At 58.9% G+C, this 22,000-nt stretch overlaps 1 protein-coding gene and 1 long non-coding RNA gene across 3 annotated transcripts; one reads left to right on the plus strand and one right to left on the minus strand.

Moving 5' to 3' along the window:
* Positions 1-1,257: 1,257 nt before the first annotated feature.
* Positions 1,258-9,004, minus strand: MVD (mevalonate diphosphate decarboxylase). Its single transcript, XM_042918392.1, has 10 exons — positions 8,787-9,004; positions 6,387-6,457; positions 5,909-6,023; positions 5,440-5,586; positions 4,526-4,725; positions 4,202-4,276; positions 3,878-4,096; positions 3,466-3,581; positions 2,467-2,575; positions 1,258-1,897 (listed from the first exon to the last, which is right to left on the minus strand). Exons 1-10 carry the CDS (start codon positions 8,857-8,859, stop codon positions 1,817-1,819), a joined length of 1,206 nt encoding a protein of 401 aa, XP_042774326.1. The 5' UTR covers positions 8,860-9,004; the 3' UTR covers positions 1,258-1,816.
* Positions 9,005-9,109: 105 nt separating this feature from the next.
* On the plus strand, positions 9,110-20,199 carry LOC122207958. 2 transcript variants are annotated; one of them, XR_006197070.1, is made up of 4 exons: positions 9,110-9,232; positions 17,211-17,296; positions 17,478-17,609; positions 19,678-20,199. It is a non-coding gene; the product is annotated as an uncharacterized LOC122207958 (long non-coding RNA). The 2 variants fall into 2 exon arrangements; XR_006197069.1 differs by having other exon boundaries at positions 17,478-20,199.
* The last annotated feature ends 1,801 nt before the right edge of the window (positions 20,200-22,000 follow it).

The following is a 22,000-nucleotide window of genomic DNA, read 5'->3' on the forward strand; positions in this document are numbered from 1 at the left end:
CCCTCCAGGCAGGTGGGAGCTTCGCTCCCGCCCGCCGGCCTCCCACCGCTCGCCCCGACAGCGACAGCCCGGACCGGAGCAAAGGCGGGCCCTGCCTGTCCCGGGCCTTCCCCCTGGGGGGTGTCCCCTGCAGGCCCAGCCAGCCCGCCCTCGGGCCCAGGCCTCCCGGATCACTTCCTCCTTCCAGCTCCTTCCGGGCGCGCGCGGGCGGGGGAGGCCACCACTTCAACCGGCCAGCTCCACGTCCGAGCATCACGTGGGCTGCTTATGACCAGGGCGATGCCTGGCAGGCTGGGCCAGGGGGAGCAGGCTGTGAGGTGAGTGTACCTGCGGACGAAGACAGAGGCACCCCAGAATGCTCCGCCTCTCCTTGGAGCTTCCAGACCAGGGGTCACGCAGGTGGCAACAGGGGCCTCTCCGAGAGGTGTGGGCAGGCTGCGTTCCTAGAAGGGTTTAAAGGCCCAGAACCTTCACCACGCCCACACAATGGATGCCCCACGAGGGAGCAAGGCCTTCTGGGACGCCAGTACCTGCTCTAGGGACGGTGGCAGGCCCAGCCCCCACTTCCTCATCCGGCCCAGGCACCCCTCTGCTCACAGCACTGACTGGAGGACAGAAGCCAAGCTTCCGAGAAAATCCGGATTGCAAGAGCCTGCCCCTTTGTCATCCCCTCCACACTGCCCCTTGAGGGTGACTTCGGCAGTGGCGGCCCCGGTCCCTGATGGGAGAGGGGCAGGTGTTCTCCCAGGTGCCCACCCCCTCCCAGAAGCCTGCCTGCACTACACGGACATTTTGGAAGTGGGGAAGGGTGGCATTCCTATGGTTTCATGATCCAGAGACTCCTGGGCTGAGGGGAATCATGTCCCTAACCAGCACTGCGGCCAAAAAACCCACTTCCCGCCTTCTTTTGTGGACAGGAACTTAAAGCAAGACCCGAACCACACTCCCACGCCTGTCAGGGCTTTAAGGATTGTGTCAGCCACCGAAAGTGGGCCACAGTTGTGGCCACGTGCATGGCCAGCAGGTGACAGAGGGCAGCTTCTTCAGGTGCAAGCTGGCTCCAAGCTCTGCCCATCCTGCCCACACCCTCCAGCCTCTCAGAGCAGGGACCCCAGAGCAGTCGAGAAGGCCCCAGTCAGGAGCACTGTCTTTCTTCCCAGCAGCCCACAGGGCTCCGGGCATCGCGCTCCCACCTCGGTGCCACCCTCCCACCTCCCGCAGGAGACACACCGGTGGTCTTTTTTTTTTTTTTTTTAATTTATTTTTAAAGTAAACTCTCCAGCTGCCAACATGGGCTTGAACTCACGACCCTGTGATCAAGACTCCCACGCTCCACCACTGAGCTCGCCAGGCCCCCCCAGTGGTCATTTTACACAGAAACGTTCCATTCACACCTCGTGGCCTGCGTCTGGCAGAGGAGCCGCAGGCGGCTCTCAGGCTTCAAGTCTTCCAGAGGGTCCCTGAGGTCTGCAGAGGCGTCCTGTCCTCCGGATGTGAGGAGGGACGCCACCTCCCCGTCATATCCGGCACGGCTGCCGTCTGGGGCGGTGGCAGCGGCCCCAGAGGGCGAGGCCAGGGAGCCCCGTGCCATCCAGCCTGCCACCCGCTGGGGGGCGTGCCCCCGACTGCCCGTGTGGCGCCAATGGTCACTCCAAGTGTCCCAATGTGGCCACAGCAAGTGGCCTGGCCTGGAGCCCGGCGGCTACCCCTCGAGCCCCCAGTGAGCACAGACTCGCGGCCGCCACACCCAACACCCCTGTCCCGGCGAAGCGGCCCTTGTCCCAGCGGTGGCTGGGGCTCGTCTTGGGGAAGGTGGTCAAGCAGCTGGCTTCGGCAGGCCGTCGGGGCCCAGGAGGTGGGCGTGAGGGTCGTCCAGCGTTTGAGGCCCGGGGCCCACCTGTCAGGTCGTGCCAACGGGAGAAGCAGGGAAGTGCAGGTCAGAAACTAACAGAGGCTAACAACCCGCATGGGCCACTGCGGGCACCCGGCCACTGGGCCTCCGTCACCCAGACCTAGGGTGGATAGCACGTGCAAGGTGGAAGGTGGAGACCGTGGCCTCGGTGCTCAGGTCGCGGGACTCAGACTCGGGCAGATCCGAGCAGAACGCCGGCTCGGGCACTCTGAGCTGTGCCCACGTGGCGAGCCCCAAGGGTCCCCAGCACTTGTGAGTCTCCCTAAGTGTCCCCACTCAGCACTGGGGACGCCGGTGGTCCCAGCGTGTTCCCAAGTGCTCCCCTCGCTTGGCAGCGGGGGTGGGGGGGGGGGGTCCTCAAACATCCACTTTGAGAGTAAGCGAGTGGACGGGACAAACCACGCTGTACCAAACGCTCTGAAAACAGAAAGGTGGTGTCACTGTTACCACCAGCAAGCCGGCTTCCTGCCGGGGACAGACCGGGGCCGGGGAGCCCCTTCACCTGCCGGCAGGCTGGCCGTGAGCCCTCAGTGGGCCGGGCCGCTGGGCCTCACCTGCGTGGCGATGATGTACTTGACGCCGCCGGGGGTGGGATCCACATCCAGCGCGGCCCTCAGCTCGTCTGAGAGTGAGGCAGGCCTCACGGGCAGCCCCTTCAGAAACCTGGGGAGAGACGGGCCGCACGTCCTGAGCTCCCGACGGGAGGTGCGCAGTCGGCAGACTCAACACAGGAAGAGCAGCAGTGGCTGCCGGGGGCGGGGGTGGCACGGCCGGAGGGGAGGGGACAGGTCTCCTCTGGGGACGTGCACGGGCTCGGGAACCCAATGAAGTGCATAAAGCCACCGGCCGTGCCCTTCGAGGCTGCTGACGCGGTGAGTAACGCGTGACGTGTATTTGACCTCACACACGCAGACACGCAGCCGGGCGCGCGTGCGCGAGAACCTGGCCGCGGTGGCCAGGAAGGGGGGACGAAGCTTAAGAGGGAAACACCCCCCGGTGCAAGTGTGAGTCCGTGGCCGTGTTCCCAGAACAGCAAAAGCCTGCAAACCACCCACGGGGTGACGAGGGCAGTGAGTTCAGAGCCTCCCACGAGGGCACCAGCTGCCTTGGGGATCGTCCTTGGTCGTGCGTTCTGTCCATCTGGCAAGGAAGTCAGTCTTCCAGCCCCACCCCACTAGAAGTCATCAGTGTTGCCCCAATTACAGTGACAGAGAAACAACCCCGCGTATTCCCCGCAGCCCTAGCAGGGCGATCTCCCTGCACGGGGAACAGGGACCGCTGGGAGAAACGCAAAGGCCCCGTGGCCACCTCGAGGCTGGGGCCCTGCCCCACGGGAGCCATCATGCTGTCCACCCGTGCCCGCGGCCCCAGGGCTGTGAGCTGTGTGAGAAGCGCCTGCGGTCACAGGGAGGTGCCCTCGGTCCCTGTAGAGATCGACGCTTGCCACGGGACCCCGTTCGGCACCACGGCCTCAGATGCCACTGTCCCCAACCTCAGCAGGAGACCCTGCTCCTCCCCCCACGGCCTCCCAAACGCGGGGGCCCCCAACTCACTTGTCTCCGTTGGACTCGGGGGGAAAGCAGTGCCTCACGGCAGCCACGAACTCAGGCACGGTGTCGTCCAGGGTAAAGACCACGGCGTTGGGGCCCGCGTCAAACGTGTACGCCACCTGGAACCCGCGTGGTCGGCGTGAGTGTCCGCGGAGAGGCCGGCCCGGCTCACACCTGTCACCCGCCACGGACACCCGTGGCCGCCCGCCAACTCAGGACCAGCCGGGGGGCGGCGCAGGCCGCGGCCCCTCGGCAGCCACGCACCCGGCGCAGCGGTCACGAAAGCAAGCGCCCGCGGGCAGCGGCGTCAAGCGGGCGCCGGGAAGCCTGGTGGCGGGCAGGCCCGTGCTGGGCCACGGCCTCGGGAACCCGGCGCAGGACTTCCGCCCCCAGCTGCCCCCCGGCCCCCGCTAGCCTTGGTCTGCCCGTGGTGGGCGTTGAAGCAGTGCACGAGGCGCACGATGCGTCTGGAGATGTCGCTGAGGTAGGAGATGGGCGGGAAGGTGTCCAGGCAGGTGGCGTGGAACTGGTTGCTGTCCTTCATGGTCAGCCGGCCGAAACCCTGGAAGTCCCGCTCCCGGACACAGTGGGTCATCTCCGCCATGCGCCCCGGCACCACCGCCTCGGCCCGGAACTGCGAGGCGCGGGAGATTTCGCTGAGCGGAGCACAGCGGCCCGGCCCCGAGGGACGCGGGACGCGCCCCGGGCGGCCGCCCGCCCCCACCCACCCCAGCCTCACCCTCAGCAGGGGGCTGGTCTCCACGCTGGTCCGCATGCCCGCCGTGCTGCCCATCAGCTTGCGGTCCGCGCTCACCTGCACCGAGACAGACGGCCTGGACCCCGGCCTGCGGCCCCCAGCCCGGAACACGCGTCCCGTCCCGCCCCCCCGGGCTCGTGTGGGAAGCGGGACAGCGGTGCCCCCGACCACAGAGGTCGCCCGCCCGGGCGGAGACGGCGCGGTCCCGGGAGCGGCAGCCCGGCAGCTGCAGGGAGCCACGGGACCCACGGGAGCCACGGGACGCTTCCACCTCCCGAGGCAGCCGCCCCTCCCAGCCTCACTCACCACAAGTATGAGGACTCGGAGTTCGGGCCAGTGTGACTCAGGGGCCACCTGCCGGGCGACGCTGTCCTTCCCGTCGGCCCGCTCCCCCATCTGCCACTCCACGAAGCCGCCGTACAGGCTCCGACAGGCGCTGCCCGAGCCCCGGCGGGCCACTTCCGAGAGGTCGCTGTCAACCCCGTAGACCCGGGCCAGGGCGTAGGCTGCAGGCACAGGGTACGGGACACAGGGTGCTCAGATGGGCAGGCCGGGGGTGGGGGGGAGCCTTTGAAAACCACGGGGAGCAGAGACCGAGGCAGAGGGACCCGGACAGGGGCGTCAGCGAGACAGCTGGCAGGGCCGGAGTGGGGCTGGGTCTGGCCGGGGCGGGGGGCCGACGGCAGGACACAGGGCTGGGGGCAAGCTCTCTGCCCCCGGCCCCGGGTGCCCTCCCGGCCCCGCTAGGCACCGAGGGCGGCTCAAGCAGAGCACACGAGCTGGCTGGGCAAGTAAGCGTCACCCCCGGCGTTCCTTCTAGGTCAGAAATCGTGAGCCCACCGCCTGCCGCTGCGGTGCCCGGCTTGGCGCGGGTGGGGAGGGCGTCCCGGAGAGTGAGCCGGCACGGGGGGAGCAGGGCAGGGGTCTGGACGGAAGGAGGCAGACAGGTTCCCAGTGGGCCTGTCGGAGCACCTGGGGCCAGCTACCTCTCTTGGGATTCTGTCGGGTAAGCGGAGATACTGGCCTTCTCTTAGGCTTGAGCCCGTTTGGGATGGGTTTCTGTCAGGTACAACCCGGAAGGGCCTGTACACAGAGCCCTAGGAGGCTGTATCGTTCGGACGTGTGGCAGGGACTCCCCGTAAGCTGCGAGAATGTGACAGCATTCACAGCACGCACAGCACAGCACCCTACAGGCCCTCGGTCTCCCCGCGGGCACCCACCTAGGCAGGCATAACCAGCCGCGGAGGAGGCCAGGCCCGCGGCCGTGGGGAAGTTGTTCACCGATGCGATGTGAACCTTGTAGCTGAGGCTGAGGGGCGGCGGGTCCTCATCACCGGTGCTCCTCCGCTTCCGGGCCAGGCGGCGGACTGAAGGCGGAGGGGACACGGCCACTGGGCAGGTGGCTCCGACCTGCTCCTGGCATCTCACCCGCCGTGAGTCAGGAAGAGGGAGCGGCACAGCCGAAAGCCGGCCTCTGCCCCCAGCTTCTCCTGCAGACGCCCTTCTCGGGGAGGGAAGGTCCCGGCCCCCGCCCCGGCCCCGGCCGTGCTCACAGGCAGCCCCCTCCCCCAGGGGGCCTGCGAAGCCAGCAGCACCCTCTGTGCACTCAGACCCTACAGACAGAAGGGGCAGAGGGGAAGGAAGGGCTCGGCCCAGTGTCGCACACGTCCCCCGCGGGATCCCACTCACTCTCCCTGAGGCAGGCCTGGAGGCGTGGCTGCCCCACATCTTCCTCCCGGCCATTCAGCCAAATCCGGTCCTCGGTGAAATCCTTGCTGATGGCGGCCGTGGTGGTGGTTTTTAACTGGGAGAGAAAACACAGGGACCACCGCAGGGACGGGTGAGGGCTCAGTGCGCCTTTCCACTGGGGATGGCCCTTCGGGGTCTCCCGCTCAGGAGCAGGAACGGCCTTGCTGGAGAACTGGGCCGTTGAGGCCAAGGCAGGCCGGGCGGGCAGTGAGGAGGCCCCAAGCCAGGTGGCAGGCTTGGCACCAGGCCTGGACTCCGGAGGAGAGCTGGGAGCAGGGGCCTGTGCGCAAAGAGCAGTCCTAACAGGGGGCCGGGGAACTGTTCAGCGGCCGGGAATTTATTGCTACAGTTGTTAAACAAAAGTTCAACCAAAGCGAGGTAAACGTTTACGTTGCGTTCAGTGCCCATCCGTACTAACCTGGTCTTGGTGCAAGGTGACGCTCAGAGAGGAGTTGATGGGCAGGACCAGGTCCTCATCGCGCTTCCCCCCTGGAACAGACAACCCAAGGCCGGGCCGGTCCATTGCCCAGCCCTGCAAACCATCACGCTGCCCTCGCTCCTCCCCACCAGTGGTCCCCAGTTACCCTGGCTGCCAGCCCGCTCTCTCCCCTCCGCCCAGAGCCTGCTGGCTCACTGCACAGTGTTAAGTCCTCTTCCTCCTGTGCCGTCGCCGTCAGGAAGTCCTCCCGGATTTCTCCCCACTTCACCAGGCTCCCAGTCCCAGGGCAGAGCTGGAGGCCGGTCCATCCCCTGCTTCATTGCTTGTTTTCTCTTCCTTCATTCATTGAGCAAACTACCTCGGAGCGGCCTTCCAGGCCCCGAGCACTCTGGGTAAGGCTCTCGCCTCCCAAACAAGGGGAGCCCTGGTTCCAGTCTCCGCTGTTGCTCCCCGGAGACACTCAGACCGGCCCCCTCCCCCCGCCCCGGCTCGGCAAAGGGAGCTTCCCACGAGTGGACGGTGGCAGGGCTCTCTGTTAAGCACCCACGTCGCGCTGCACTTGTGAGGGGCCTCGGGACAGCGGACGGTTACCGGAGGTGCTAACGACAAGCCCTGGCAGGGGCTCCCGGAGCGCCCAGAAAGCGCCCACTTCAATTCACCCAACGGACTTGACGAAGGCGCGAGAGCCGTTGCCAAGAGAGAAGCGGCCTTTCCAGCAAATGCCGCCGGAACGAGTGCACATCCACAGCCCAAAGCGTGGACCCAAGCTTCACACCTTATACAAGAAAGCAACTCAAAACGGAGACTTGAACTTCAAATGGAAAACTATAAAACTTTCAGAAGATCTTCAGGTTGGAGGGCCAAGTAGGTGAGTCTCAGACTTGACCCCAAACGCGTGAGCTTCACCCAGATTTTGAACGCTACGGCTCTTCGAAAGACCCCGTTAGGACGATCGAAAGATAAGCCACAGATGGCGGAAAACATCTGCGAACATCCGACGAAGGATAAGGACACAGAGGACACAGCAAACTCCCAAAACTCGATGGTAAAAAAGTACACAACCCAATTAGGACACGGACATAAGACGCGGGCAGGTGTTTCACCAAAGAGGACGCACAGGTTACAAACAGCACGGGAAACAGTGGACGGTGTCACTGGCCGGTAGAAAATCATGGAGTCAACCCACAGTCAGAGGTCACCCACCGATCAGAATGGCCGAAGTAAAAGCCAGTGACGACACCAGCGGCCAGAAAGCTGCGTCGCCCACGCGTCGCGGGTGGGAACAAAGTGGCAGCCACACGTCAAGTTCAACAGTTTCCTTACACAACTGAAATATGACTACTCTCCGGCCCAGCAGTGACACTCCTGGACATTCATCCCCAAAGAATGAAAACCTGTGTTCACACGGCTACTGCACGCGAACTTTAGAGCAGCTTTCTCCACAATACGCTGGGACAGCGACCTTTCAAAGGGTGTCTGGCTAAGCAGAGCGTGGGTGTCCCCGCCGGGGGACAGGACTCCGCGCTAAGGGAGCAAGTAACGACCCAAGCCAGCGCCCCGGTGAATCTCCAAATCACGGCGAGTGACGAGAGCCACTCCCAAGGCTCCACATGAAAGGAACCCGTGGACTGAGCAGTCTTGAGAACATGACGGACTTGGAGAGCAGGCTCCAGGTGGCCGGGTTCCAGGACTGTGGGAGCCAAGCCCCAGGGGTGGGTGTCCCGGTGGACACTGTCCCCCGCCCCCGCCGTGGTAAAACCCCCTGTGGACCCTGTTCCTCGTCCCTCCACCTGGGGGGGGATGTCCCCAGCGGACCCTGTCCTCCATCCTGCCCCCCGGGGGAGTGGACGCCCCACTGCCTTGGACCCTGTCTCCCGTCCTGCTCCGGGGGGTGGACGTCCCTCGTGGACCCTGTCCCCTGTTCCTTCACCTGGAGGTGGACCTCCCGCGTGGACCTGTTACCCGTCCGGCCCCCCGGGGAGTGGACATCCCCCGTGGACCCTGCCCCCCCCCCCGTCCAGCCCCGGGGGGCGGATGTCCCCTGTGGACCCTGTCCCCATCCTGTCCCCCGGGAGATGAACCACCCCCCCCCACCCCCGTGGACCCTGTCCCCCGTCCCGGAGGTGGGCCTCCCTTGTGCACCCTGTCCCCCATCTCGCCCCCCCCGGGGGGTGTGAACCCCCCACGTGGGCCCTGTCCCTCGTCCCTTCTTCACGCGGGGGTGGACGTCCCTCGTGGACCCTATCCCCCATCCCAGAGGTGGACGTCTCCCGTGGATCCTGTCCCCCGTCCCTCCATCCAGGGGTGGACCTCCCGCGTAGACCCTGTCCCCCGTCCGGGCCCCGTAGACCGTGTCCCGCGCCCCGGCCAGGCACTCACAGTACTTGATGACCGCGATGTTGACCGGCGCGGTGCAGGTCACGACCACCAGGGGCTTCTCCTCGGAGGCCATGGCCCAGAAACACTGCGAGCTGAGCCTGCAGCCGGCCAGGCCGGCACCTCACCTGCCCCGCGATTCGCCGGCGGGGAAGCTGTCCTCGCTCCGTCCAATCAGCAGTGGGCCCGGCCACCGCTCCACTTCTCAGCCAATGAGCGGGATCGGACGATGGCCTGCTGACTCTGGGTCCGCCCCCGTGGGCTGGCGGACACGCACCTCCTTTGCGCAGGCGCAAGGATCAACCCAGACGCGGTGGACTCAGTCGCCGAGTCTCCGTAGGCGCTGGGACTGCGCAGGCGCAGGGGTCTGCGCAGGCGCGTGGCGTCGGACTTCTCTAGAGCGGGCTTGGACTCCAGCTGAACCCGGAAAGTTCCCGCGGGCGGACGCGGTAGGGGACCGCGCCCTGAGGGACTGTCCGCCCAGGCTGGGCTCAGGGGGTCCGGGGGCTCAGGCGCCTCAGTAGCTCCAGACGAAAGACGAGGTGACGGCGTCAGGGGTGCCGCCGGGGCTGAAGGGCAAGCCCCGGGGTCCCCCGCGCCCCGGGACAGATCCTCCCCACGCCCTGCTCCCAGGACAGATCCTCCCCGCCCAGGGTCCCCAGCGCCACGGGACAGGTCCTCCCCACGCCTCGTCCCCCGAGGTCCCCGAGTTCTGGCGTCCCCATGGGACGCACCCCCCACCTCCGGTACTCGCCAGAGCCCCTGGGCTGGGGGGCGCTAAGGGATGAATTGCTTCAGAGCTAGGCTCCTTCAAACCTCTCCTTTTTCTGAGCTCCAGATAAGCAGGGGTCCTTTTTTCACCGTGAAGGCGGATTGTCAGATCTCTGCACAGGGACTTTTCTATTGTAAAATATTCATAACGTAACACTTACCGTTGTAACCATTCCCAGTTGTGCGGTCCTGTGGCATTAAATACATTACAGCCGTCACCACCATGCAACAGCAGAACTTTATCCTAAACTGAAAGTCCAGCCGTTAAACACTAACTCCCAGTTTCCCTCTTCCCTTTCTAAATGTTTAGTTAAAATTTTTTTTTTAATGTTTTATTTATCTTTGAGAGAGAGACAGAGTGCGAGTGGGTTGGGGCAGAGAGAGAGGGAGGCACAGAATCTGAAGCAGGCTCCAGACTCCGAGCTGTCAGCACAGAGCCCGACGCGGGGCTTGGACTCACGGATCGTGAGATCATGACCTGAGCTGAAGTGAGAAGCTTAACGGACTGAGCCACCCAGGCGCCCCCAATAAATGTTCATTTTTACCTTTAAAATGGCCCATTCTTCAGTCGAGTTTGAGTACGTGCTGTGAACTGCCCCACCCCCGGCCAGCCACCCGGCTCTCTTCCCAGAAGGGTTAGTGTGACCCCGTGCTTGAGTGTCTGTCTGGGAACAGTTTCTGTGTGATGATACGCAGGGACCTTTTTCCACTTAGATGCTTCATGGAGATCATTCCAATTCCGAACAAAAGTGCTCCCCGGCTCTGCTGTCCATATGTGCCTTAATCTTCCCAGCCCGCCCCATGTGGGTGCACAGTTAGGTTGTTACCAATTTTTTTTTTTTTTTTTATATAGTATAAGCTGTTTTTTGTGTGAGTGTTACTATTCGTGTAGGAGGAATTTCAGAAATTGTAATCACCCGGCCAAGTAGAGCGTGTCAGGTATAGGTAGCTGTTGGCAAGTTCCCGGGAGGAAGTTGAATCGGTTGTTGAAGGCTGGTCCCCAAAGCGTGGGAGCGTGCACACCCTCTCCACGCAGCCCATGGGTCTTAAGGTGAAAAACCGAATCTTACTGCTGTTTGCATTTGTATTTCAGATGGCTGGTTTTTTTAGTTTTTCTTGCAATCATGTTGCCATTTCATGCAAAACGGCTGAAACTTGTTTTGAAAGATTGGTGGTAGCTTGTTCCTGGCAACCGTCATAGCATATTCTCTGAAGAGAGGGTGCCTGTGAGTCTCGGTGACTTCTGTTCGCCAAGGCAGTGGTGGAGAGGGCAGCACCGACATTTGTTAAGTCTACAGAGTGAACCGCCTTCCCCAAATTCATCGGTGGAACCCAGCCCCCAGCGTGATGCTGTCGGGAGGCCATGAGGTCAGGAGGGCGGAGCCTCGTGATGGGATTGGAGCCCTTGCCCCTTGTGCCCCGCGGGGACACAGCAAGAAGACGGCCGTCTGTGCCCTGGTCATGGAGCTCCAGCGTCCAGGACTGTGAGAAACCAGGGGGTGTTTGTAAGCCCCCCAGCCTGTGGTGGTTTCGTCCTAGCAGCCTGGATGAACTAAGATAGTACTGTATATACATGATTTTAAAAGTCAGTTACCAGACCACTTCTCCACTTACCCACCTCCAGGTTTGGCTCATCAAAGGCAACCACTTTCAAATCTTTATTTCCCTCCATATTTCTTTTTTTAATATATAATTTTATTTATTTATTTTAGAGAGAGCGTGAATCAGGGAGAGGGCCAGAGGGCAAGAGAGAGAATCCCAAGCAGGCCCCACACTCAGCAAGGAGCCCAACGCAGGGCTCAATCTCACCACCCAGGGATCATGACCTGAGCGGAAATCAAGAGTTGGATGCTCAGGGCGCCTGGATGGCTCAGTCGGTTGAGCGTCTGACTTCAGCTCAGATCGTGATCTCATGGTTTGTGGGTTTGAGCCCTGTGTCGGGCTCTGTGCTGACAGCTCAGAGCCTGGAGCCTGCTTTGGATTCTGTGTCTCCCTCTCTCTGTGCCCCTCCCCCGTTTGTGCTGTGTCTCAAAAATAAACATTAAGAAAAAAAATTTTTTTAAGTGAGATGCTCAACTGAGCCACCCAGGCGCCCCTGTTTTCTTCCGTATTTCTAAACAACCTGCTTATATTCTTTCTTTCGTGATTTCTTTCTTTTTGTTAAGTTTATTTATTTTGAGACAGAGAGGAGGGGAGGGACAGAGAGAGAGAATCCCAAGCAGTCTCTGCAGTGACAGTGCAGAGCCCAATGAAGGGCTCGATCCCAGGAGCCATGAGATCACAACCTGAGCCAAAATCTAGTGGGATGCTCAACTGACCGAGCCACCCAGGTGCCCCTCTTTCTTTTTCTGATTTTTTGTTATTCTTTTTTTTTCAGTTTTAGAATCTATTGATTGCCGGTGAGTAGAAATAAGGGATTCTCTTCCCACCACATCCCTTCCTCCCCTATGCTCCCTGTGTCAAATGGGTCTTCCTATGCTTTTGTTACCGTGATTATGTAACCCATACTCTGTTCAGCCGTGTAGGCACAAATGTCTGACGGCGTGCTCGTGGGCCAAGGCCCCTTTATGTAATGGAGAGCCTTGAATGAACAACGCCCGTACACAGGCTGGATGCACATCCACACCAGCACCTTCAGCCCAGGACCCACCCACATGTATGAAATTAACTCATCGTAGGGCCTCTTGGGCAAATGAGTGAAATAAATGCTTTTCTCCTACTCTCAGGTTTTGTCATGTAAGTTGTGGGGTTAATGCCTATTGGGTCGCACAGAGGATGGTAAACCAGAAGTCACATTATTCTGATTTTCTGATTTGTTCCATTCAAGCGTTTCAAAGATGTGTGTGCAGAACAGGGAGCGAAGCTTGACATCTCAAGGCTCACTAGCAGGGGTGAAGAGTAGGGGTCCCTCCTGCAAGCCGGAAGCATCTTCCACGATGGTCCTCAGGTTTCCTCTTTTGTTTTAAAGCATTGTTTAAAAATTGTGCTAAAACATACATAACAAAAGTTTACCGCCTTCACCACTTTTTGGTCAGCGCAGGGATGTTAGGTTCATTCGCTCTGGAAGCACACGTCACCACCGCCTGCCGTTCACCGAACTCTGCCACCTTCCCCAGCCGGGGCTCTGTCCCCACGAAGCCAACTCCCCGGCCCGGCCCGAGCCCCCGCACCGCCCATCCGGCTTCCGTCTCCACGGATCCCACTCTTCGGGGGACCTCGTACGCGTGGGACCCTCGGAGTGTCCTGTTGTCACCGGCTCCCTGCACTTGGCAGGGTGTCCTCCGGGTCCATCTGTGTTGTACCAGCTGCCACTACTTCCTTCCCGTCTTAAGCTTCAATAACACCCCCTCGCGTGGACGGCCCACACGGTTTCGTGGATTCATCCACCGAGGGACACCTCGCTGGCTTCCACCTCTCGGCTGTTGTGAGGGATGCTGCCGTGCGCACAGGTGCACACGTACCTGTTCGTGTCCTTTTAGTTCTTTTGGGCGTCTGCTCCCCGGATGGAGTTGCTGGGTCACGTGGTAAGGCCATTGCTGAGTCTTTGAGGAACCGCCGTGCTGTTTCCCACGGCAGCTGCACCTGTCACACCCCCGCTGACCGTGCACAGGGTCCCCGTTTCTCCACGTCCTCGCCAACACTTACTAACTCATCTTTGTTATTTATTTACGTATTTATATTAAAAGGGAATATTTATTTTTTTATTTAAATCCAAGTTCGTGGGGTGCCTGGGTGGCTCAGTCGGTTGAGTGTCCGACTTCAGGTCGTGATCCCTCGGTTCACGGGTTCGAGCCGTATGTCAGGCTCTGTGCTGACAGCTCAGAGCCTGGAGCCTGCTTCGGATTCTGTGTCTCCCCCTCTCTCTGCCCTCCCCCATTCTCACTCTGTCTGTCTGTCTCTCTCTGTCTCTCTCAGAAATAAACATTAAAAACAAACAACCAAGTTAGTTAACACAGAGTGTAATAGTTTCAGGAGTAGAATTTAGTGATTCGTCGCTTACATGCAACACCCGATGCTCACCCCAACAAGTGTCCTCCTTAATGCGTCTCACCCTTTACCCATCCCCCCACCCACAACCCCTCCAGCAGCCCTCATTTCTCTGTATTTAAGAGTCTCCTAGGGTTTGTCTCCCTCTCTGTTTTTATCTTATTTTTGCTTTCCTTACCTTATGTGCCTCTGTTTTGTTTCTTAAATTCCACAGATGAGTGAAATCATACGATATTAGTCTTTCTCTGACTTATTTTGCTTAGCATAATACCCTCCAGTTCCATCCACGTAGGCGCAAATGGCAAGATTCCATTCTTTTTCATCGCCAACTAATATTCCCTTGTATGTATATACCACATCTTTATCCATTCATCCATCAATGGACATTTGGGCTCTTTCCATACTTTGGCTATTGTTGAAACTGCTGCTACAAACATGGGGGTGCGTGTGTCCCTTCGAAACAGCACACCTGTATCCCGTGGATAAATGCCTAGTAGTGCAATTGCTGGGTCGTAGGGTCGTTCTATTTTTAGTTTTTTGAGGAACCTCCATACTGTTTTCAAGAGCGGCTGCACCAGCTTGCATTCCCACCAACAATGCGAAAGAGTTCCTCTTTCGCCGCATCCTCGCCAACATCCGTTGTTGCCTGAGTTGTTAATGTGAGCCGTTCTGACAGGGGTGAGGGGATATCTCATTGTGGTTTTGATTTGCATTTCCCTGATGATGAGTGAAGTTGAGCATTTTTTCATGTGTCGGTTGGCCATCTGGATGTCTTTCTTGGAAAAGTGTCTATTCATGTCTTTGCCCATTTCTTCACTGGATTATTTGTTTTTTGGGTGTTGAGCTTGATCAGTTCTTTGTAGATTTTGGATACTAACCCTTTATCTGATGTGTCGTTTGCAAATATCTTCTCCCATTCCATCGGTTGCCTTTTAGTTTTGCTGATTGTTTCCTTCGCTGTGCAGAAGCTTTTTATTTTGATGAGGTCCCAGCAGTTCATTTCTGCTTTTGTTTCCCTTGCCTCCGGAGGCGTGTTGAGTAAGAAGTTGCTTCAGGCAAGGCCAAAGAGGTTTTTGCCTGTTTTCTTCTCGAGGATTGTGATGGCTTCCTGTCTTACATTGAGGTCTTTCGTCCATTTTGAGTTTATTTTTGTGTAAGAAAGTGGTCCAGGTTCATTCTTCTGCCTGTCACCGTCAGTTTTCCCAGCACCGTTTGCTGAAGAGACTGTCTTTGTTCCATGGGTGCTCTTTCCTGCTTCGTCAAAGATTAGTTGGCCATACGTTGGTGGGTCCATTTCTGGGTTCTCTATTTTGCTCCGTTGATCTGAGTGTCTGTGCTTGTGCCAGTACCGTACTGTCTTGCTGATTACAGCTTTGTAATACAGCTTGAAGTTCAGGATTGTGATGCCTCCTGCTTTGGTTTTCTTTTTCAAGGTCGCTTTGGCTATTCGGGGTCTTTTCTGGTTCCATACACATTTTAGGATTGTCTGTTCCGCTCCGGGAAGAGTGCTGGTGTTGTTTTGATCGGGATCGCCTTCATCTTTCTCTTAATAACAACCCACCCTGATGGGTGTGAAGTTCCAGGTCTCCCTTTAAGATAAGCTCCCAGTGCTGACGAGAGTGAGTGCAGGGTGGTGTTCCTCTAGTGTTAGTGTGCACGTGATTCCTCCAGGGAAGCGTGTGGGAATTCTGATTCGGGAGATCTGGGGTGGGACCTGATAGTCTGCGTTTCTAGCAGGCACCAGGCATGCCGATGGCGGAAGCTGCTGGCCGAGGGCCATGCCGTGAGTGGCAAAGATGGGTGGGGGGAAGCAGGTGGGCTCGGGGTGAAGCAGACCTGGATGTAGCCGCAGCCACCCCAGCCTCCTCCTCTGTGAACTGAGAGCCCTGCTCTCTACTGGAAGTGCCAAGTGCAGGGCTCAGACGCCAGCACAGAAGAAATGACAGCCTTCCTCAGTAGCTGCTGCTTGGCCCATCCCTGAAGCAGAAGGAGGAGGGGGGTCCCCCTGTGCTGTCATCAGGCACGTAGACGAGATGGGGGCATAGGGACCACGGGTCACCTCCAGGCTGCAGGCTCCGGAGCCCGACCTTCCTCCAGCCATTGGTGCCTCGGAGTTTCGGGAGAGCAAGAAGGGCCTCGCTGCTCGGTCAGTGAACACCGATCACGGGCCCGCCCGGTGTCACGGTGGTGTGCAGAGTGCGGGTGCGGGAGTGCGGTGAGCTGAAGCAGGCGACGACGTCCTGGCACGGGAAGGGGGGCCTTGCCTCAGGGCTGTCACACTGCTGCCTCTCCCCCCTGCCCAGTGACCAGAGGGGACCAGAGCTCAGTGTTCCCGGGTCTCCCGCACAGTGATCCTCGGAGCCTTCGGCTGCCCAGCTCGTCCACCTCTGGCCACGTGGCCCCAGCCTGCGTGTCAGGGACTAAGTTCTTCTGTGAATTATTTCACTTATGCTCACGAGAGACCGTTGTCTTAAGCTGCCAAGGCAGCTCAGTGGGGCATGCTCGGTGTCCTTCAGTTACCCTGGGAACCGGCCCAGCCTCACCAGGCTTTCCCATCTGGAGAGAATGATCTGAGGCCGATGGCCCAGAGCTGGGGGGTGCTTCCCGGCCCGGGACCTTTGGGAGCTGCCTGCTGAGGGGAGGGAGAGCTGGACCACACCCCGTAATCACTGCTGGGGGACACTGCCCGTCCCCTCCTGATGTCTCTTTCTTCTCCCAGGGCCACTGTTTCTTTGTAAAGTTTTTCCGTTTGTTAAGAAATGTTTGATGCACATAAATTATGAACACAGATCATACAGTCATTTGAAGCATCAAAATATGGCCCCGCAGCCACCACCACTCACTTGACACTAACCAGTCCTCTGACCACCGTCCCTCCTGGGTCTGCTCACCAGAATGCCAGTTGGTGGGTGGGCTGTGCTGTTCCTGTGTCCCTATCGCTGGTGGCCCTGCTGTCCCTGTGTCCCTATCACTGGTGGCCCTGTCATCGGTGGCCCAGTCCCTGTGGCCCTGCTGTCCTTGTGGCCCTGTCCCTGTGACACTGTCCCTATGGCCCCGCTATCCCTGTGGCCCTGTCTCTGTGGCCCTGCTGTCTCTGTGGCCTGGTCCCTGTGGCCCCCTCCCTGTGGTCCTATCCTGTGACCCGGTCCCTGTGGCCCTGCTGTCCCTGTGGTTCTGTCCCTGTGGCCCTCTCCCTGTAGTCCTGTCCTGTGGCCCAGTCCCTGTGGTCCTGTCCCTGTGGCCCAGTCCCTGTGGACATGCTGTCCCTGTGGCCCTGTCATTTGGCCCGGTCCCTGTGGCCCTGTCCCTGTGATCCTGTCCCTGTGGTCCTCTCCCTGTGGTCCTGTCCTATGGCCTGGTCCCTGTGGCCGTGCTGTCCCTGTGGTTCTGTCCCTGTGGCCCTCTCCCTGTAGTCCTGTCCTGTGGCCCTGTCCCTGTGTCCTGGTCCCTGTGGCCCTGGCCCTGTGGCCCTGGCCCTGTGGCCCGGTCCGTGTGGCCCTTTTGTCCCTGTGGCCCTGTCATATGGCCCGGTCCCTGTGGCCCTGTCCCAGTGATCCTGTCCCTGTGGTCCTGTCCCTGTGGCCCGGTCCCTGTGGTGCTGTGGTCTTCTGAGCCTTGCTGTTCGCACACACGCTTCCATCTCTAAGGACTGCACTGTCTACTTTGCAGGACAGATTCAGTGTCACGGATCCAGCACCAACTTGGCTGGAGCTGAGCATCTGAAACCGCCAAGTACCTGCTGACATCCCAGGAAGGTAAGAGGGTAGCGGGGTTGGGGGCACAAACGGGAAAAGAAGCGTTTGAAGGGTGGGCGTGCTCCAGACCGGCAGAGAAAGGGGCTTGGGCCACACTTGGCTTAAGGACTGGTACAGGGGTGCCCCGGCCTCCACACTTTCACACCTTCCAAAGTTACCCTTTCATTCCGTCCCCACTCAGGAAGTAGCTGTGTGACCTTCTCATCATCACAAAACAGAGGCTCTACAGCCATTGGATCTTCTTCTAAGTTGTCAGGGGAGGCAGGAGGCGACCCCATCCTCAGGAGATTGACAGCCTACCTGTGGAGATGAGGTAACTCCTAACGAGTAAACAGTGACACAGCAGAGACAGTGGCGTGCTGCTGGAGATCCCGCAGACCTGGAGAGAGGTCTGGCTTTCGGTCTGGAGATGACATGGTTGTAACTGTATCTTGAGCAAAGATATTTGGTGACGTGGATGGATTGGAGCAGGGAGACGCCTCAGGTTATCGTGGTAGTCTGTGACCACTGTTGTCTGTTGAGCCTGCACGGTGGTAGTTTGTGACGTCCGTCGTCCGTAGTCTGTCATAGTCGATACCGTCTGTCGTCTGTACGCTAAGCTAGTCCGTACTGTCTGATGTCCACAGACTATGATACTCCGTACCGTCTGTCGTCTATGGAGTGCGATAGTCTGTACTGTCTGCCATCTACAGATAAGATAGTCCATACTGACTGTCATCTGTAGACTATGAGAGTCCGTAGCATCTGTGAAATATAGAGCGTGATGGTCCACGCCATCCGTCACCTATAGAGTATGGTAATCTGTACGTCCGTAGAGTACGATAGTCCATATAATCTGTCATCTACAGAGTACAATGGTCTATATCGTGTGTCATCCATGGAGTTTGATAGTCCATACTGTCTGTCATCTATAGAGTCTCCTAGTCGGTACCACCCGTCATGTATAGAGTAGAATAGTCCGTACCACCTGTCGTCTATAGAGTATCATAGTCTGTACCGTGTGTCATCTATAGACCATGATAGTCTCTAGCATCTGTCATCTATAGAGTCTGATAGTCTATTCCATCTGTCATCTGTAGAGTATGTGAGTCCACACCGTCTGTCATCTCCAGAGTGATAGATAGTCCATACAGTCTGTCGTCTGTAGACCATGAGAGTCTCTACTGTCTGTCATCTGTGGACTATGACAATATACACCATCTGTCACGTGTAGAGTCTGACAGTCTATACCACGTTCATCTAGGGAGTATGATATTCCATACCCTCTGTCAGCTACAGACTATGACAGTCCGTTCTATCTGTCACGGACTGAACGTGATGGCTCGTATCATCCGTGGACGCAGATAGTCTGCGTCGTCTACTATCTGGAGACGTGATCGTCTGTATCCTCTCTAGACTGATAATCTGTATCATCTGTCATTTATTGGCAAACTGTGATGGTCTTTGTCATCAGATTGTGGACTGTGATATAGCGCGTCATCTGTCCTCTGTAGACTGATGTTGTAGCATCTGTAGACCGCAGCAGTTCGTATCGTCTGTCTGTATACCGTGTGGTCTGTGACTTCTGTCTTCTCTTGTGACACAGACCATGGTGTCTATAATGGAAGTCCCGGGCCAGTATTGGAGGGTCAGTAAAGGGAATCTGAGGCCTTGAGAAGTGTGTAGGAAGAAAGAGGACACGTGTCGAAGCCTGGAGGTAGAGACTAGGGGACGAGACACGTGAACGATCACGGCAAATTCCACTCCTCATGGCAAATTCTGCTCCTGAGCGTTCTAGAAAGTGCCAGTAACCGATCTGTCTGACAGAAGGCATCCTGCGGTTGCCTGGGATGGGGCTGAGGGCTGGGTAGGCAGACTGCGGCATGAGGAAGCTGGGCGGGTCGTATGTCTGCTGCATCGAGTGGGCAATGGTGTCACGGGTGCGCACAGGTGTCCCGGCACATCTCCCCGTGCACTTAACGTTGGACGGTTGGCCGTGTGCCAGTCAGGCCTCAGTCTGGCCGCCTAGTGATACCAACCACTTTCCGTCTGAAGCACCAGGTGGGGGGCTATGAACTGAGGGGTGTGGTCACTGTCTGCTGTAGACTTACTGCCCTGAGTGGGTTCTTGCCGATGTCAGAGGACAGACAGGTGTTGTCTTTGCCAGACTGCTCATCTAAAAATAGTCTCCCTTTGGTTTCCGAACCAAAATGCGCTCTTTGAACCAGGCCTAGACACACTGACCCCCGAGTCAGATGCCGGCGAAGGCGGCACAGGGTGGCAGAGCGAAGGTGACTTTGGGGGAGGGAGGAACGCATCACCATGGAAACGGTGGGTGCCGGGCTCCGCCCGTCCGGAGGCTTATGTTTACCTATGTCCTTGTTACCTCTCCTCGGACACAGGACCCGCAGTGACATTGCGGGGCTGCACGCAAGGTGAAAGTGTGGTCTCGTGTTCAAGAAGTAGGCAGAATTTCGAGACGAGCCCAGCAGGGCATCTCCCTGTGCACGTGGCCTTCCACGGGGTCGGCCCCCCCGACAGAGCGCCTGGGAGGGCACGGCTTCTGCCCACGCCTTCGCCTTCGCCGCCCCTGTCTGCGTGGTCCCAGCTCCTCCTCTTGAGATCAGCGGCGTTTTCTCAGAACCGTGGGGTCCCGCTCATAGACACCCGTGTCGGCCGCGATGCAGGAAGAGAGATCAGGCTTGAATCTCCACCCTCCTCTGGCCGCTGGCTGCTCCATTCCCACCAGGCCCTTCCTTTGGGGCCTGTTCGAGGCGCCGTGTCTGGCACGGAGCAGGTACCTACTGTCTCCTCCCGTCCGTCAGCAGAGAGAGCACAAAACAGGACTTTACTTACAGGCTTTTTGAGTTTATGTATTTATTTTGAGAGAGAGAGAGAGAGGCGGGGAGGGCAGAGAGAGGAGAGAGAGAGAATCCCAAGCGGGCTCCACACGGGCAGCACAGAGCCCAACACAGGGCTCGAACTCACGAACCACGAGATCGTGACCTGAGCCAAAACTGGGAGTCAGATGCTTAACCGACTGAGTCCTCCAGGTGCCCCTATTTACAGGCTTTTAATCCATTTTTTATTTGTTTATGCTTAAGGTTTGTCTTGGGGCCACGTGAGGTGCAGGGTGACGGGGGTGCGGTGATGGGGCTGTGGTGCTGAGGACGAGGAGGGGGCAGACGTGGATTTCTGAGCCCGGTCCAGGGAAGGCCAGCGGCTGCCTGTCCTGATGTCGGGGAGACTGAGGCGCTGCCCCGACCGGTACCCCACCCATCCCCGCAGAGCAGAGCTGTGGTCTCCAGCAAGAAAGGGGCGTGAGGGTTCTGGGGTCCGGGGGAGGCTGCCTGATTCAGGTCCTGGTCCCGCCGTGTTGCAGCCGGGGGCCCCCGAGCGGGTGAGTCCTCCTCCCGTGCCTGTGCTCCCTGCCCTGAACCGGAGCTAGGACAGCGCCAGCCTCAGAGCCCAAAGGTCTGACTCCTGGAAGGCTGCTCACAGCACACGGGCACCTAAGGGGCCACACCTGTGTTCCACTGTTGACATCAGATTACACGGTTTTAAAAGGGGGGCTGAGTTGTCCTCTGAAAATTTGCATGTTGACATCTTGACTCCCAGGACCTCGAGATGTGACTTTATTTGGAGACAGGGTCTTTGAAGTGGCGATTAAGTTAAAATGAGGTCAGCAGGATGGACCCTGATCCCAGTGACTGAGGGAGAGAAGGAGATCAGGCACAGATGTGCTCTGAGGGAGGGCCACATGAGGACACAGAGACGATGCCTGTCTGCAGGCCACGGGGGCCTCAGTAGGGACATGTTCATCGCGGGCCTGTAGCCCCAGGACTGGGAGAGAATAAGTGTCTGAGCTCTAAGCCCCCACCTGTGGGGCTTTGTTATGGCGGCCCCAGCAAGTTGTTCAGGAGCTGTGACACATTGTAGCCCCCAAATACTCGGGAAGGGGCGCTCACAGGTATTCACGCATCCTTCACCGCAGACTCTGGCAGGGGCCTCCGTCACGGCTCTCACCAGCTCACACACACCCCTGCACGCACCTGCCGGCATCTGCCTGCCGGTCTTTCCCTGAAAGGTTTATGGTTCCAGCCGGAACAGTGTGAGGTCTCTCAGCGTAAACCAGAAGGCCCAGGGCCGTGAGCCCCAGAGTGTGGAGGGCCGTGGCCTGGGTGCCGCGCTGGGCAGGTTACCTGCTACCCGTTCGGCCCCCAAGTCCAAGTGTTAGTGGCGACGTCACACCTGGCTCCGGAGAAACCCTTTCCCAATCTGCCTTTGGACTCGTCACTTCCCGGCCGCTGCCCTTCGGCTTCCCCCGTCGGTGTTCTTCCTGTGTTTTCCGTCTTGTTTCTCAAAGCCTGGTCAGCCCGCTGAGATTCGGAGCGTCCTGCTGTCCTCACACGGCTTTGCTGCCTCTTCTCTTCCCCTCGGCAGGGGTGAGGAGAACCCGGGGTCCCACACTCTGGTCGCAGAACCCCCAGGCGGCTCCCCTTCCTGCACATGCTCCTGGCCCTCTGACCATCTCACCCAGGCCTGTGTCCCAGTGTAAAAGACCCTCTGCCCTCCTAATCTGCCACCCTATTTCTGATTTCCAAGAGAGGAGAGCCCAGAATTTCTTACTGAGTAGCAATATGGTGTAAGATCACAGACCATGAAGCCAGAGCGCCTGGACTTAAATCCCAGCCTTCCACCGACGTGCTGTGTGACGTTAGACAC

The sequence above is a fragment of the Panthera leo genome, chromosome E2, assembly GCF_018350215.1.
Source record: "Panthera leo isolate Ple1 chromosome E2, P.leo_Ple1_pat1.1, whole genome shotgun sequence".
Lineage (NCBI taxonomy): Eukaryota > Metazoa > Chordata > Mammalia > Carnivora > Felidae > Panthera > Panthera leo.

Excerpts from the sequence above, each read along its gene's own strand:
- MVD (XM_042918392.1), bottom strand. The coding sequence starts at position 8,859 with ATGGCCTCCGAGGAGAAGCCCCTGGTGGTCGTGACCTGCACCGCGCCG. Across the intron at positions 6,024-6,386 it reads TCACCTTGCACCAAGACCAG|TTAAAAACCACCACCACGGC; the intron begins GTTAGTACGGAT and ends TTTCTCTCCCAG. Across the intron at positions 4,097-4,201 it reads AGACCAGCCCCCTGCTGAGG|TTCCGGGCCGAGGCGGTGGT; the intron begins GTGAGGCTGGGG and ends CGCGCCTCGCAG.